This window comes from Canis lupus, chromosome 25 (assembly GCF_003254725.2).
Source record: "Canis lupus dingo isolate Sandy chromosome 25, ASM325472v2, whole genome shotgun sequence".
NCBI lineage: Eukaryota > Metazoa > Chordata > Mammalia > Carnivora > Canidae > Canis > Canis lupus.
In genome coordinates this window covers 3,759,864-3,777,095 of record NC_064267.1, presented here as the reverse complement: position 1 = coordinate 3,777,095, position 17,232 = coordinate 3,759,864, and the positions used below count along the sequence as shown (strand labels likewise).

General features: G+C 40.1%; 1 protein-coding gene across 18 annotated transcripts in view; it reads right to left on the bottom strand.

The window, feature by feature from the left end:
* Positions 1–17,232, bottom strand: part of SMAD9 (SMAD family member 9) — a 75,711-nt gene that overhangs the window by 15,567 nt on the left and 42,912 nt on the right. For 16 of the 18 annotated variants that reach the window (XM_035718897.2, XM_049101275.1, XM_025462444.3 and 13 more), the window contains 4 exons: positions 11,953–12,720; positions 5,506–5,769; positions 2,073–2,183; positions 326–547 (listed from right to left, as the gene is read on the bottom strand). In XM_035718897.2, the coding sequence (XP_035574790.1) occupies positions 326–547; positions 2,073–2,183; positions 5,506–5,769; positions 11,953–12,364 (1,009 nt within the window). In that variant the 5' untranslated portion in view covers positions 12,365–12,720. The remainder of the gene's footprint in view (positions 1–325; positions 548–2,072; positions 2,184–5,505; positions 5,770–11,952; positions 12,721–17,232) is intronic. The other 2 variants (XM_049101277.1, XM_049101278.1) reach the window with 2 other exon arrangements.

The following is a 17,232-nucleotide window of genomic DNA, read 5'->3' as shown; positions in this document are numbered from 1 at the left end:
ATACCCAGCCAGAATTCTTCTTCTGAAGTTATCTTATTTAGCATCTTTAAGGCAATTTGAAAGTCATTCATGATACTTCTATTTAATAATTTCATCCTGCTTTCATATTTATCATCTGGTTTGTTTTCATAATACTCATCCTACGCCACCCTCCAGAAGACGCTATGCTGACCCCAGAAGCAGGAAGACCAAGACCCTGAAAGCCTATATGCTCTCTGCAGGTCTGCGACCATCCTTCTAGGTTATGCAGCCAATACGTGGCTGGTTTCTCTCCCCACGTTTTAGTTCAGAAGAATATAGAAAGGAATTATGTATTTGTTTTTACCCTTTCCTATGTGTCTCCTGGTGTTTTCTATTGTTGAGTTTCTGTTTACGTTAGAAAGAAGTCCAAGGCAGAATCTGTTCCTGTTATTTGAAGGGTCTGTGAATCCATCTATAAGCACACTTCGGGAGGATGCCTGGAACGTCTCCCCAACTCGGTTGTTCAGTTCATAGTAGGCAACCGAGCACCAGTGCTGAGGTTCCTCATAGCAAACTGGTCGAAAGTCTGAAAGAAAGAGAGCCGATAGCACATCACTACCATCATGCGGGGCTTCCCATCTCACGATCCCACCTGGATGCTTATATTAATGCTGTTAACCAGACAAGGATGCTCTCTGTGATCTTTTCAAACCTGTCACTTGATGGAAGCTATGTGCAGTTAGCTCATCTGGTTAACACACTTGTGGCATACACATGAGGCATAGAGGCCACGGTGCTGTGACTCTGCCATGCTTAGAGCACTTGTGATCATACTTAGTATTGAGGGGGTCTGACAAACAATGATATGAACAGATCAGCATAGATTCCATCACCCCTAAAGGAGACAGCTCCAAGGAAGGTGGCATGTCATCTTCCTCTCTACATGTGAAAGATGGCATATTACTGTCACTGTACCAAACAGGAGTCGCTGTGACAAGAGTATGTACCATTTTCTAACAAACTAAGGATGAAAAGTAAAAGTTTATGTATGAAAAAAGCCAAATCAAAAGCACTGGATAGGACTTTAAATTATTAAACAAAGGGAAAAACTTCTATGTAGACTCCCATTCTCCACTGTATACATATGGAGTATGTATGTGGCATAAAACATTTTTCAAGACAGCTGTATCTGCCATTAGGAAATCCTAATGGATTTCCATTTCCTAATGGAAATCCTAATTTTCACCTCGATTTTTCAAAGCTAAGTAAGTTGCCAGTAACCAAAGTTCAGAATTCTTTCTTTGCCATGCACACTCTTTCTCTTTTTATTGATATTAACTCTCTTTTCTTTGAATATCCTAGTAATTCTTATATCTAGAGTGTGTTCCTATGTGCACTAAAACAGAAACTTGTGAAACATAAATTAGAGGGTTATCATTTGATTTACAAAAGGAACTTTACTTATAAAAGACTTCACCCTGGCAGACTTTAAATCGTAAGTTCCGTTAGACCCTCTCTATTCAATGTGGTTCCTGGAAGGGTAGCCCCTGCATCACCCGGAAGCTTGTGAGGAATGCAGATTCTTGGATCCCACCCTAGATCCAAGGAATCAAAATCTGCATTTACATAAGATCGCCTTGCGGTGTATGTGAACGTTAAAACTGAGCAGTATTTATTTATCTAGCCTATTTAAAGAAACAGGTAAAATTCTGTAGAAACCCTACTTATATGTTTGCATATATTTCTAAGAGCACCCCTCTAAGCTAAATCAAAGACAGCACCACAAAACTATAGTATAAACACAACTGGACAAAATTTCTAACTTAAATACCTATTTCTGTACTAGACATCAAGAACTACAAGTATCTAAACATTGAGGTTGAAATTAAAAAATAACTTATTCTAGTAACCAGGATGATAAACATTCACTCAATGGTGCTGAGGAATGCCAAAGTTAAAATGCAAAGCCATGCTATGTGCCCCTTCAAACACATGTGAAATAGCAGGCTGGCTACCTTTTGTTTTATTTTTTTAATTTGTTTTGTTTGGGGTAATGGGAGATGCACTTCAAAAGCTGCTACACTGAGCTAGCTGTTCATCTACAAATTTACCTCTTTTAGACACTGACAGCACTAAATGACTATCAGTTGTGGCATCTACTGGCTGGCCATTCTGGGTCCCTGGGGCTCCTGTGGCATGATAAGGCAGGGGTGGTGTGTCAACTAAAAGAAAGCAGTAAAACAGAGGCATGTCAAACTGATAAACTACACGAAGAGAGTCAGATCCAACCTTTCTTGCTGTGAAACTACTGGGCTGGGTGGATAGTGTTATTGTTCAAGAGAGGCCTGTAATGTAATAAGGCTATTCTGCAGTGACTTTGTGAGTGTCACACAGAAGAAACTGGTTATCCTGACATCCTCACTCAATGGTTGATTAGTTTTTCCCTCTGACTTATGAGTTATCTAAGTTCCAATGACCTGCATGATAAGATTTTCAAATCGAGGAGCTATTCTAGCTTTCTCAACAGCACAGGCGTCTGTTTGTCTGGCTTTCAAAACAGAAAGCTAAATCTTCTTTGAAGTCAGCTTAATTTTTTGATTCCTCTATTGCTATGGATTGTACAATGGCCACAGAGATGCTCTGTCTCTGAGATGTTCTAAATATGCCCCCAAAATGCCTTGATTATAACCTTGTGCCCAAGGTATACGAAGGGCTCCTCTCCCCAAATGTCAGTTCCTGTAATTGGACAGTGATCATGGTTAGGCACATGCTGTGCATTCTGTAGATAATATCTTATCAGAAAGCAATTCACAACACAATAAAAACTCCCACAGCAGAGGAAAAACTCTTGAGTGAGAGTCTCAGAATAGCTGATTCCTCTTGTATATGTTCCTAAATGTCAGTTCAGAATAGTCTTGTTAACGTTAGTGGTGGATGGAGTTCAGTGGCATGAAAAGTTGAATTGGTCTAACTTTGTTGAATTGAATTTTATCCATTCAAGTAGTTCCCACACTTAAGTGTGCATAAAAGTCACCAGTGAAACTTGTTAAAGATGCAGATTCCTGGTCCCACCCCTCAGAGAGTCTGAGCCTGGAGATCAGTGGTTAGATGTAGTCACATACATTTAACAGGCACTGCTGTCAATTCTAATGCACACCACTTTGTACAACCATGGATAAGGCATTTCCTCCTGAGAAAATAAATTATGACCTTGGTGGAAAAGTTATAAAGCAAGGTCGCTTTTCTGCAGGTCCTTGAGTAAGTCTATCTATAAAATTCAGGGGTTGAACCATAACACCGTATCTACTCCTAGGCATATGCCCAAAGGAGCTGAAAGCAGGAACTCAAGTAGATGCTTGCAAGCCAGTGTTTATAGCAGAATTATCCACATTAGCCAAAAGGTGGAGGGAAAAAACCCAAATATCCATCACCCAATGAATGGATTGTTTTTAAATGTGGTATACCCATACAGTGGAATATTGTTCAGTCACAAAAATGAAGTAACTGACACAGGCTTCCACATAGTTGAACTATGAAAACACTATCCTAACTGAAATAAGCCAGACACAAAAGGACATATATTATATGATTCCACTTCTTTGAGGTACCTAGAATAAACTAATTCATAGAGACCATAAGTGGATTGGAGGTTATCAGGGCTGGAACATGGGGGAGGGAAAGAATCAGGAGCTACTGCCTAATGGGTAGAGTTCTGGTTAGGATGAAAAAATTTTGGAAATAGATGGTGGGGATGGTTGCACAGATCTGTGAATGTGCTTAATGCCACTGGATTGTACACTTAAACATGGTCAAAATGGTAAATTTTACATATCTTCCCACAACTAAAAGGTCAACATATGAAAAATTACTACATTGCACACTTTCAGTGTGTGAACTGTATGATTTGTCAATTATATCTCAATAAAGCTGGTAAAAAAAATTAAGGGGCTGAACCAGTTAATTTCAAAATCTCCTATTAGTCTCACCTATCTATGGGTCTGTTACTCAGGTTGCATTTTGCTGTTAATCATTCAGAAAAGAATTAATTTTCTTTGAAATTAAAAGAGCCATTCCCTCAATGAAAATGAACCAGCTTCTGCATAAGATATTGAGTATACTTCCTCAAATTCTTTGTCTTCTTTGCCCATCTGCACATCCCTTCCTTAGTTCACTCCTTATGATTACTTGCCCGGACTGTGACAGCCTCGTTGCTTTTTTGCATGATTGTTCTCAACAGTTATTACCTTTTGAGGGTCAGAGGCTATTGTCAGAATGAATCATCACTGTACCCCTAGCAGTAGCACACTGCTTGGTGCTTCATCAGGGCTCAGTCATTACTTATGGACTCAATCAAATCTGTATCTATAACCCTGCGTTCCAAATGCCTGTGTGGTGAGTCATTTACTCTGCAATCACCTAATGAGTAACTACTGTGTTTTAGGGTCTGCATTACACAAATAAAAGATGACTGGCAGTTGAATGGGGGAAATACATAATGAGGAATATTATCATGTAGTGTGATAAATGCAATAGCAGATGTGTATGGAAACAGGAGCTGTTATTGCTGAGGCAGCAAAAGGAAGACCTGAATAACTTAGAAAGGAAGGGGCAACTCCTATCTTCCCACATTTTATAAGGTCTGTGAGGACAGGGGCAACTTTTACCAATCTTTTAAGCCTCCTTTCAGCTGCCTAAGGCAGTACTTGAATGTGATAAAAGTTCCATAAATATCTGTTAAATAAAAGAATATATGAACACATGAATGAAGCAGATTATAATGTCTAGCACCAAATGGGTTTATGCATGCCTTCAAGAAATTGTCACTCAGGATATAATTTATTTCACACTCACAAGGTGCATATAAATCTCTTCTTCATCATCTAACTTAGACCTACTTTATAGGCATGGCAGCCCGTGCAATTACGACAATGTCCTTAATCTCCCTTTTGCACAGGATATTCCTTCCATAGGCTTTCTCATTCAGCACACGTTTACTGAATAGGTCTGTCTTCAAGATGCTGTGCTGGCTTCACACAACGCAAAAGGAGAATGCAATGACTAGGTGAGGCCTGCCCCTGCCCCAGTGAAGCTATGCATACTTCTTTTGGAGGCAGGGACTCCCTGTGTTTACTGAAAGAGACAGCCAAAGAAAAGGCCAAGTACGGACCCCTGGACCCCTCACGTTGCTCGCTCTCAGGCCAAGTCTTCCTGCTTGGGGTTAAAAGAAGCATTTTATAATCTTATTTCTGCTACCTTAAAAAAAAAAATTCCTGGAAATTCCCAGAGATGTTCAAATCCATTTAGTTTCTTCCAGAGGATTAGAACCAGAAACCACATCAAAGATATGTTGTAGCTCCAGAAAAACTGTTCCCAGATGGCCCCGATCTTAGAGGTGGCAGGGTCCAAAGGCCCACAGGACCTTGCCATATAAACTATAAAGTTCCACGTGAATCCTAGTAACAGGGATTGTAATTATGATGGTTCCACCATAAATATTTGAGTTGGGTCATATGCCACGGAGACAGACAGTGAGCTTTTACTGACCTGAGTGTTGATAGGGGCTCTCTGGCTCGGAGGGGCTTCCTGGGGAGTGAGGGTAGCCAGCAGTGCATGGGGACTGTGAGAACACGTGCCCGGGCCCCGGCGAGGGAGGGAACGCACTGCACGGAGGCTGCTGGAAAGAGTCAGGATAGGTGGCGTTGTGCGGCATGAGAGGCTCACTGTGGAGGGAGGTGCTGCGGAACTTGGCTAGCAGGCTGAGCTGGGGGTTATATTCACTGTGCCTTGGCACGAGTACAGGCGGCAGCACTAGGATGAGAAAGGAACCAGTGGATTAGAACTGAACATTGGCTCGTTGGCACAAAATCCGGCAGACGCTTGCTATTTGTGTCTGTCCATTTTTTGATAATAAAACCCTGATTTCTGGGAACTACCCATCCACCATTCTTTGTGCTTATTGTAAAATTGTCAATTAAGGTCCCATCGTTTCCCAGAAAGTGATTTTGGGAAGCGAGCTAAACACCAATGTTTAACATTTAAACACTCTTTTTGCAAACTGCATATTAAACAGGGTATCGAAGAAAAAAGTTTAGAGGAGAACCATTCCACTGTCAGCACTCTAAAGAGACTGCCTATTCAATCTTACCACAGAAATGACCAGAGCTGCCCTATTATCTGGCTTTCTGCAAACCTAATTGTGTCTTCCTTTGATTCTGCCAATAAAGTGGTTTGTATTTTTTATAAAGGCAAAATCGGTTTCTAAGTGATGCCCAAAATATTTTTCTTTCTTTTTTTTTTAAAGATTTTATTTATTTATTCATAGAAACAGAGAGAGAAAGAGAGAGGCAGAGGGAGAAGCAGGCATCATGCAGGGGGCCCGATGCGGGACTCGATCCCAGGTCTCCAGGATCACACCCCAGGCTGCAGGCGGCACCAAACCGCTGCGCCACCGGGGCTGCCCCCAAAATATTTTTCTTTTACAGACCATGTTGAATTATTCAGATGGCCAACCTGGATTTTGGGCTCAGTAGTGCTGCTAAAGTTCAAAACAAACAAACAAACAAACAAACAAACAATTTGTCTTTACCAGAAAGATTTAAAGGTACCTAAAAATGTTAAGTAAAAGAAAAACAGAGTAATAAAAAATAAGTAAAAGATAAGCAGTAATAAAAAAACATAAATAGGGGGTCCCTGGGTGGCTTAGTGGTTTGACGCCTGCCTTTGGCTCAGGGCATGATCCTGGAGTCCCGCATCGGGCTCCCTGCATGGAGCCTGCTTCTCCCTCTGCTGTGTCTCCGCCCCTCTTCTCTCTGCGTCTCTCATGAATAAATAAATAAATAATCTTAAAAAAAAAAAGAAAAAGAAAACATAAATAAAGCCTACACTATGTAGTGTTTTTTTTAAAATCATAATTCTATACAAAAAGTCAACAATGGATGCAATTCTCAAGGGCAAGTATTATCCAGCTATTCCTAGTTCCTATTGACTTCTAAAGTGTCACAGTGCCTGGCAGAAAGAAGATACTCAATAAATGTTGTTATGGTATAACCTGTGACCAATGTAAGTTCTAGAAAGAGGAGCAGGGAAAACAGAGAGAGGAGGTGGTCAAAGGCAATTGCAAAGCTCTTCTAAGGGAAAATAATTCTTACCGCCAGCTCCCACGACTAGAAACCAACAAGAGCCAAAAAATAACATAAACTGTAAACTAAAATATAGTTATCAGAGATTTAAAAAGAAGAAGGAATTTAATATAAATTAGCTAAATTCTCATCTTTTTTATTAGTAAAATTATCTAAAGGTGCAAAGTCTGGAAACAGATCTGTAAGGCATATTATATGTAGGGTTATCTCCAAAATTTTTAGCAATTAATGTATAAACATTGTCTAGGTATGTAAGTGTATTACCTAGAGTTATTTCCATAATTTTTAGTAATAATGGAGGAAACAAGGAAAGGAACTAACCAAGAATGATTAAAAGAGGCTGTTCTTAATTATACTACTGATGTGTTACCACACGCAAGTATTGATGAAAACTTTCATAAAAAGTAAATGCTGGGGATCCCTGGGTGGCTCAGTGGTTTGGCACCTGCCTTCATGCCCAGGGCGTGATCCTGGAGACCTGGGATCGAGTTCCGCATCAGGCTCCCTGCATGGAGCCTGCTGCTCCCTCTGCCTGTGTCTCTGCTTCTCTCTCTCTCTCTGTGTCTCTCATGAATAAATAAATAGAATCTTAAAAAAAAAAAAGTAAACGTTTTGGAATAAACAGACAAAAACAGTAATAAAATAACAGTAACATCAATCACAAAGGCTTCCCTACCATCATACCTTTATGTCTTTCTTAATAAGCAACAGTTTTTTGTTCTGTTCGTCTTTATTTTCTACCTTTCTTAAGGTAGAAAACATCCAAACATTTAAATGAAAAGTTTTAAACTAAACCACCACAGTTGAGGGCAAAGAAACAAATTATTTCTTCCCCCTTTATTTTTAAGAATATTTTTAAAATTTATTTATGGGACTCAATCCCAGGACCCCAGGGTCATGACCTGAGCTGAAGGCAGATGCTCAACCACTGAGCCACCCAGGTGTCCCTTCTTCCCCCTTTAAAAGCCAGTATGTGCATATACACGTGTAATGAATGACATTACAGAACACTCAACATCATCATGCAAAAATGAGCTGGATGATAAGCCATTAAATTTCCTTTTATCTGTTCCATGAATATGCAGCATTAAAAAGATGACTCTCTCTGTGGATAGTCTGAAAGTGAAGGCCTAGCAAAGTAAACGGTATATGGTTTCTTTTGCAATGATGCTTCATCACAATGCTAACAAGTTTCAAATAAACATTCATTTTTCTTTTCTGGGTGATGAAGAATTGGAATAATCTCTGTGATTTCAGTTGTAATGTAAAATACCTACAATGTATTCCTAACATTAATAAACATAAAGCCTCACACTGAGTGGAGACTTCTGTTTCTTTATGGGCTGAAGATCTGAGACACCAAAAGAAAGAAAAAGGGTTTGTTTTCTTTTCTTGAAACAAATGTCTTGATAATGTATTTTTACCATCCATGTAAAACCAAAGGCAGTGATTTTTGTAAAGAAAACCGATGGTGTCATCCTGGTTTTTACTCAGCTTGACTGGCTAGTTTACCTTACATTTACACTGATCATATTTTTAAATACTTCCACTCAAAACATAGCTGTCCTAGTCCATTTGGGCTGTTATAACAGAAATACCATAGAGCGGGTGCTTTATAAACAATAGAAATTTCTTTCTCCCAGTTCCAGGGGCTGGAAAGTCCAAGACTGGGGTGCAGCATGATCAGATTCTGGGGAAAGCCCCCTTTCAGGCTGCAGATTCCAATCTTTCATGTCCTCATGTGGTGGAAACGGATGAGGGATCTCTGCGGGCTCTTTTAGGAGGGCACTAACCCCATTCATAAGGGTCTGTCCTCATGACTGAATCACGTCCTAAAGCCTTCACCTCCTAGTACCATCACCTTAAACATTAGGTTTTCACAACAAGTAAATTTGGAGGAGAGGACATAAAACGTTCGACCCATAGCAATAGCTATCCCTAATTACTAAATTCTATTTCTAGTTCAAAACTACTGCTTACCAATATAACATAGTGAGATTACAGACATTGGTTTTGATTTTATGCCACCTTCTAAATACAACACTATCTTAACAACAAAGCATTATATGGGTGAGAACAGTAGCAGGAGTTACTGCCCATATGGGGTGCAACTTAGAGCTGAAAAGCTTTTGTATCTCTTTCAAAAGTCATGTGGTTTTGAAATACAGGTATTTTATGTAAAGAAGAAATTATACTTCATTTTGAAATAAGCTCCATTTGCATGGAGTAAAATCAGCATATGCTGTGAAAACACTTTTTGCATAGAAGCTAGGCCGAAGCCATTCAAAGTGAGATTCCAGGACTGGTAACACTTTACCAGCTGCTGGGTACCAGTCAAGGAAGAAATTGAAATTGAGAGTAAACATTTAGAAACTTTAATAGCAATTTGACAGAGTAATTTTATTCTGTTGAAATGCAGATATTGTTAAAGTAAAAACAACAACAGCAACAAACTGGGCTTGCATTTGTAAGTATTTTTAAAATTTCATTTGCTAGTAATCATTTGTATTACAAAAATATTGATATTTGAAGGATTGGAAATTTAAGAATGAAAACTGGTCCTACAGAGAGTTAGAAAAGAACTTAAATAGATAACTTAAGTGGTTGTGTGAGTAAAAATAAAATCAGAGTGCAGCCTTCAATGTTCCTAAAATGGGGGTAGGAGTGTCAGAAAAATAGATTTCAAATGCAAAACTTAATTAAGCTTTATGAAAACTAGGAACTCAGTAAACTTGCTTAACATTCTCATCCTCAGTGTTTTCAAAATATTTACTTTAAACATGGCCAGAAAGTTAAATATAAATTTACCTTTCCTGACAAAAAAATCAAAGTTAGGAATAAAAAATCCTGGGGTAGCCTAACTATTAAACTTAAAATTAATACAATCTCCACCCATCTTTCATTTCAGAAACTCAATAAAACATAATGATATGAGATCTATTGGCCATATGTAAAAATATTCACATTGTCATTTCTAAAAAAAACCTTATATAAACTAAAATACCAAATAAACCTTTAAAATTATGTTTTCTAGAGGTGCCGGGGTGGTGCAGTCAGTTAAGCGTCTAACTCTTGCTTTCAGCTCAGGTCATGATCTCAGGGTCATGAGATCAAGCCCCATGTTGGGCTCTGCGCTCAGCCTAGAATCTGCTTGAGATCCTCTCTCCTGTGCCCCTCCTCCACTCGTTCTCATGCTCTCTCTCTCTCAAATAAGTCTTTTAAAAAATTAGAAAATAAAAGTAGGTTTTCTAGTATTCATAAAGAAAACCAGAGACACTTAACAAAATATTTGCAATGTACATTCCTCAGGAAGAGAGAAATTATTACTTAATGAACACTTTTTTCCCTGGGGTACATTGTAAATGCTTAATATTCAAATTTTTGAAACAAACAGATGTCAAGTCATTGTCATAAACTCGGACCTGAATGACTTTTTTTTAGTATGCAGAGAGAGCCCAGAGAGAAGCAGGAAAGAAAGGAAGAAAGCTAAGACCTATACAATCTAGTGAAAACTTTTATCTGTTTTATCTGTTCCAATGGATTGACAATTTCTCCTGCTTTCAACTGCCTGGCTTGGCCTGTAAGAGGCATCTCTTTGCATGTACTTGAGACACAGAACTACATTCACATAGTCCTATAAGATGCTCTGCAAAAAAATTTGTGAAAATGCATCATCCCGCTGACAAAAATCATTCCACTAATGTCCCTTTGCTCCCCACCTATCAAATTTTGTGCCTTGCTACATACACAATAAATTTTTTGCTTTCATGCTGGGGAAAAAAAAAACCCCAAAACCTTGCCAGGACTTTCTCAACAGTCTAATACAGGGACTCAATCCTGGGATGAAGTGACCATGAGAAGCATCCATACCCAGGCAGTGTTACAATACAAGAGCAAGATTTGGGAGCCTGAAAGGTCGCCTCCCTAAGATCACAGGCAGCTAGGAATGACTTCTCCAGTACTGCTGTCAGGTTAAGTGAACCCCGGAGCCAGGCAGCCGGCTGGACTCCCACCATGGCCTGCCTGCTTGACAGAGCCATCTCTTCATGGACACAGGCCATCTCCCAGAGCTCATGTGCCAGCCTCTGGTCTCCTGGAATGAGGCAGATGGCCAAATAGGGAGACAATGCTCCTATTAGAACTGTATCCGTGTAGCTAGTGAGTGGAGAACACTCAATCCAAAGAGAAATGTCCTCAAACCGTTACAGCCAGTGTGAAGGCCAAAAGTAAACACCAGACTTCAAAAAGGGGGTGAAATGTGTGTCCACACACACATATATGGGCCTGTAAAGAGTTACAGAACCATACTTTCTTATATTTAAAGCCACATTTAAGAACGATTGCCAATCTCACCTAACCCCTGTTGCTTTCATTCCTAGGAGGATTTCCAGCAGTTCTTTCACTGTTCAGCCCCAGATATGAGATACTTCCCGTACCTGAGCCTGGGAAATGACAGCAAAAACCTTCTTTAGCTTACTTCGGTTTCAGTGAGGGAGAGGGGATGGGAAGGAGGATGCTCCTTTTTTACAGTTAATCATATCAAGGCCATATTAAGACCTTCTAAGACCCTAAGAACTGGAAAGACCATGACAATGGTAACTCCAAAATACATCAAAGCATCATTTTTTCAAAATCACAAAACTTCCAGGTATACCAAAAGTAATTTCTTTATAGATTTTTCTGACTACAAAAGTTTGGATTACTTCCTCAAAACTGCACCCTCTTCTCTTCCTTTTCTTTTGGTGGTGGTGAGCAGAAGGGGTCTTTGTCTTGCTGATGCCCCCTCAGTCATCAACTGGGACTTAGCTCCTTAACTTTTAAAATAAACCGTGATATCGGGAAGAAAACTCACCTGGAGTCTCCACCCGCCGGTAGTGATAGGGGTTAATGCACACCTCTTTCTGCTTGGAGCCGAAAGGGAACTCACAGCATTCCAGTGGCTTCAGCTCATGGTGAGACTGGAGATCAGGCCAGCGCCACACTCGGCAGTAAATGACATGGGGCAAACCCTTGCGGTGGGACACCTGAAGCCGCCCGTCCAGGGACCGGGGAATTGTCACACATTTACTGGGCTGCCCGGGACAGCTGAGGGCCCTCTCCAGTTCATCCATGGCTCCTTTCTTTTTCTTTAACTTTTTCACTAAAGAGTCTACCGCCTTCTCTGCCCACTTTTCCTCTTCATCTCCCTGCTTCCAGCCTAGCAGTCTCTTCACTGCTGGGCTGGTGAAGGAGAAGAGGGAGCTGATGGGGGTGCTGGAGTGCATAAGAGGTGCACTGTGGGCAGTCCAGGGCAAACACAAACTGGACAGACAGCCCTTTAGGGGCTCCGGGGCCTGCAGGAGGTACGAGGCAAGTAATTCTGCAGGGATGTCATAGGTACAAGCTCTCTAGGGATGTCACAGGTACAAACTCTCCAGGGATGTCACAGGTGCAAGCTCTCCAGGGATGTCACAGGTACAAACTCTCCAGGGATGTCACAGGTACAAGCTCTCTAAGGATGTCACAGGTACAAACTCTCCAGGGATATCACAGGTCTTCCTTTTCTTCTGGAAGTAACTGACCGATTCAGGTTGGGAACTGTGTCAACTTTCTCCTAGGCCCTAGAATGGGCCGGCCAACTCTGAAAACAACAAGACAAAACTAATCAGCTTCATCAGGATAATTTTCAGAAAGAATGAAAGGTTGGATATGAGGGAGAAAAGACTTCAAATGGTTCAGACTTGAAAACTCTTAGTCGTCTTTGGCTCTTCCCTCTCTGCTATGCCCCTTACCCAAGTCTTGGTAATTCTACCTTTAAATGTCTTTCAGATTTTGAAACTTCCTCTCCGTTCCCACCAATATCTGAGGCCTAGCCCACCTCACCATGCCCCAGATTACTGCAACAACCTCTGAAGTAGCTCTTCTCTTCTAATTCTAATCCATTTACTCCCAAATACAATTTTTAATGAATCATTTTACTATTTGAGAAATTACAGTGGCTCCTTAATTTTCCAACTATAAACTTCTCTGCCTGGATTTTGAGAGCCCTATAATCTTTCCTCAACATGCTCATGCTTCTTCCTTTCTCAATTATAGTTTTTGCAAGTAATCCATCTTCACTGTTGGAAAAACATATAAATGGAATGGGAAAAAATTAGAACACTAATCATCTCACAACTCATGTATATTCTTCTGAACTATTTTATAGTACACTGGTTTTCAAAGGACCAGAGTTCCCATCGGGGGCCTCAAGGTCTTTTCCAACTACATATCTGTGTGTGCTAGATTTTCTTCATGTGTTTCAACTTAAAAAAATATATCACAACAGATTATATGCAAAAACAGGTATGACAATCCAAGTATCATCTATTAACCAGGCATTAAAGGAGGTTTGCAGAGATGTAAAACAATAATAGTCTTTTCAATAATTTTAAAATAATTTTTGTTACCATATAATGGGTTTATCATTCTCTTTTAATGCATCAATAAATATATTTTTTAAAGATTATTTATTTATTCATGAGAGATACAGAGAGGGGCAGAAATACAGGCATACGGAGAAGCAGGCTCCCTGTGGGGAGCTCGATATGGGGACTCGATCCCAGGACCCTAGAATCATGATCTGAGCCAAAGGCAGATAGATGCTCAACCACTGAGCCACCCAGGTGCCCCATGAATCAATAAATATTTTTAAGTTTCTCAGTCTTAATTCCCAATGTGGCAAAGATTGATAGATATAAGCCACGTAAATGAAGGTTCTTTGGAGTTCTTAATAATTCTTATGAGTAGAAAGGAGTAATAAGACCAGAAAGTCTGAGAACTGTTTTTTGAAAAGTTACACAGTCATGGTACATATGTACCATGCAGCAGCAGGTACTGCTGTCACATTTGTTATTGCCTGAAAATCAGGTGAATTCTTCTTTGCCCTATTATCCAAAGGAGACACTCTTTCCCAGTTATTCAACAGTCCCATTTAAATTTCCTGAGGTAGAACCAAACTTCCTCCTCTGTGAAAGAGTTGGCTTAAATAAAATTCTTTTCTTCTTCCATATTTCAGAAACCAGCTACCTTATTAACGTTTAAAGTGTCTGTTGGTGGGATCCCTGGGTGGCGCAGCGGTTTGGTGCCTGCCTTTGGCCCAGGGCATGATCCTGGAGACCCGGGATCGAATCCCACGTCAGGCTCCCGGTGCATGGAGCCTGCTTCTCCCTCTGCCTGCTTCTCCCTCTGCCTGTGTCTCTGCCTCTCTTTCTCTCTGTGACTATCATTAAAAAAAAAAAAAAAAATAAAGTGTCTGTTGGTAACATTGTGGAGCAAGTGAACTCATTTTAGTATTTTAGAATCAATCTAGCTCAAAATCTCCAACAAGTGCTTGTTTAGTATGCATTAAATATCATTTTCTCCTCTACTTCTCTGGAGAGAAAGTTGCACCTTTCCGAGTACAATTATATAAACTTCTCCCAATAAAGGTGCTACATAACCCCCTGCTGTCGTGATAGTTGTTAGGCACCCCGATGAGAAGGATATCAGCCTGGTTACACAGAAATTGATGAATTTAATAAATATAAAGCAACACCTGTATCACTTTATTCTTTGTACAGACTTTATTTAGCATCCCAGAGAGAGGTAAACTGATGGAAAGGAGACTTGAGGGCTTGATAGCTGGGTTTTTTTGCCCTTGGCAGTTTGACTTATACTCAAAGGAAAGGTTGATTTTGTGGCTTAACGATCATGAATTTATAGTTAAGTTACTGTGTTCAAGTTCTGTTTATTTAATCAAGACAGGCTGCTTTAAAGCAATGAAGAGGATTAGAAGCTTTAAAGAGAACACGACGCAGAATAACCTGGACCCTCAAAGAGCTTTGAATTCTGCTTAGTTTTACATAGGACTTCTAGAAGTAAATTGTGACATGAATATTTGTTTAGGTCAAGGATAGACAAAAGCTTTTTATAAAATGTTCAGCAGAGTTAAGCCAAATATACCCTTTAAAACAACATTTGTTCCATGAAATAGTAACAGTTCTCTAAACCGGAGTTCGTTGTTGTTGTTTTAAACTATGGGTTCCTATGTATTAATGCATGTGAAATCAATGTATTCAAATAAAATAGTTTTGTAAAAACAACAAGACGGACTATATTGTGGTGCAGCACACAAAGAAAGAGCATTATTCATTAAAACCTTCATTAAAACCTTCATTCAGAAGTATGTGCTCTGTGTGCGTAGATGTACACGTGCATATGCAGAGGGTCACCATGCAATTTGCAATGCACAGTGAAATGCAATTTGGTGTTGCGTATTACAATCAAGAAAGCTTAAAAAAAAAAAGAAAGCTTGAAAAGCACCACCCTTAAACCAGAGACCTTCAAACCATGTCTGTTCGAGGTTCACCTTGATGAGTGACTTTCTGGGCCACTATCTCTCCTCATCCCTTGGGGCAACACCGACTAGTCAAGAGCATAAGGTCTGAGGAACCCTGACTCGGTAGTCTGATCTCACTGCCACATTCTGAATCTTTATAACAGTCTCATGGTGCCTCCAAAACTATGCTTTTATTGATACAAGACCCAGCATCTGTTGCATTACACAGAGGACCTGGCATGGAGGAGGACCCCAAAGACTCAAATTTAGAATCTCAGGATATTTAACACCAAATTTGTAATAAAAGCCTCTGGGGTAGGGGAAAAAGAGGACAGAAAATATCAAAAAGTCAAGGTTTATTAAAGCTGCCTGGTGGGTACCCAGATGTTCAAATAATATTCTCTACACTTGCTCCTCTGTTTGATATATTTTTTAACAGAAAAAGTTAAAGTGAATCAGACTTGGACTCTCACTAACACTAAGGCTTCAGTTCCTCTTTGTCCATGGTGCCACTTAAAGCTCATTAAGGCTATTCCATTCTCACTCATATAAAGTTTTTGTCACTAACAGAACAAAGAGCCCCTTGTTTATTTCCAGCTGGCCATCACACTGACATCAACAGTGGAGCCACCCCACCCCCCACCTCATGCAAGCTTGTTCAGGAGTGTCAACCTGGCTCAGAACAGCTTTCCACTGTCAGATAATTTAGATGCCCATAGACTATCTGCTCAAACTTACCACGACCTCCTGAAACCACCACTGCCCTGGCTCACCATAATAATTAAAAGAGAGCACTCCCAGGGAGGCTATTAAAAAACTGTTCTACAAATAGAAGGGAGGGTTGTTAATACTGCTTATAGTTACTATAGTTCCTGTAAGGTACAAAGAAGAATAAAACAAAATAGACTATAAAGATGAATGTATGTGAAGGATTTATAAACAAAAATCTGACCAGATAATTTCTGCAAATCTAACAAGAGCTATGGCAGAGAGATGCCAGAGGTGGTTACAAGAAGAGTCCTTGGCCCTACACTGGGGGTTCTGGAAGGGATTTTGGAGATGATAATTGAGCTGCACTTAGGATTTAGCTCACAGTTAAAAAAAATAAGCTAACTTGGCAGATTAGGATAATTTTTTCCTAATTCTTTTTGTGGTTAAATTCTCACTTTCCTAAAAAATCTGTCTGTCCCTTGTCACAAACCAACTCTGTAGTTTCTCTGGGCCACCTCATTTCCTCATCTGCAGATGAAGTGGGGGGGGCTCATCCTCGCAGTAAGGGTCTGTCTGGGCAATGGTTCCATGACTCCATGATTATTGGCTGTACCTGCCACATGGGACTGTATGACTCATTCTACTATTAACACTCTGTTATCCCTCCCTGCACCCACTTCAGGATAGTCCAGTCTGAGACTGAACTGAAACCTTCAACTCATGGAACTATACTGCATACAGCAGGGCAAAACAAGAGTTTTTTTCCCCACAGTTGTCAAATTGACCCTTTTTATAGCAAATGTCACCTACCAACACAACATGATCTTTACTCTTCTTTCCAGAATTTTGTTTCTTTCTAGCATTGTTTTTTATTACCACTAAGGAATAAGAGTGAAAATGTATGCTTGGCATTACTGTGTTTGACATCACTTGTTGCACCTCCATCAAGGCCTTCATCACACCAGATCTCCACAAATGCCATCTGTTGGCCATGAGAGCTTTCCTTCTGTGGGCGGAAGGATAAAAGCACCATGCCCATCCCTCATCTGGTTACTCATGGTCCACTTCATGCACAGCACGAAA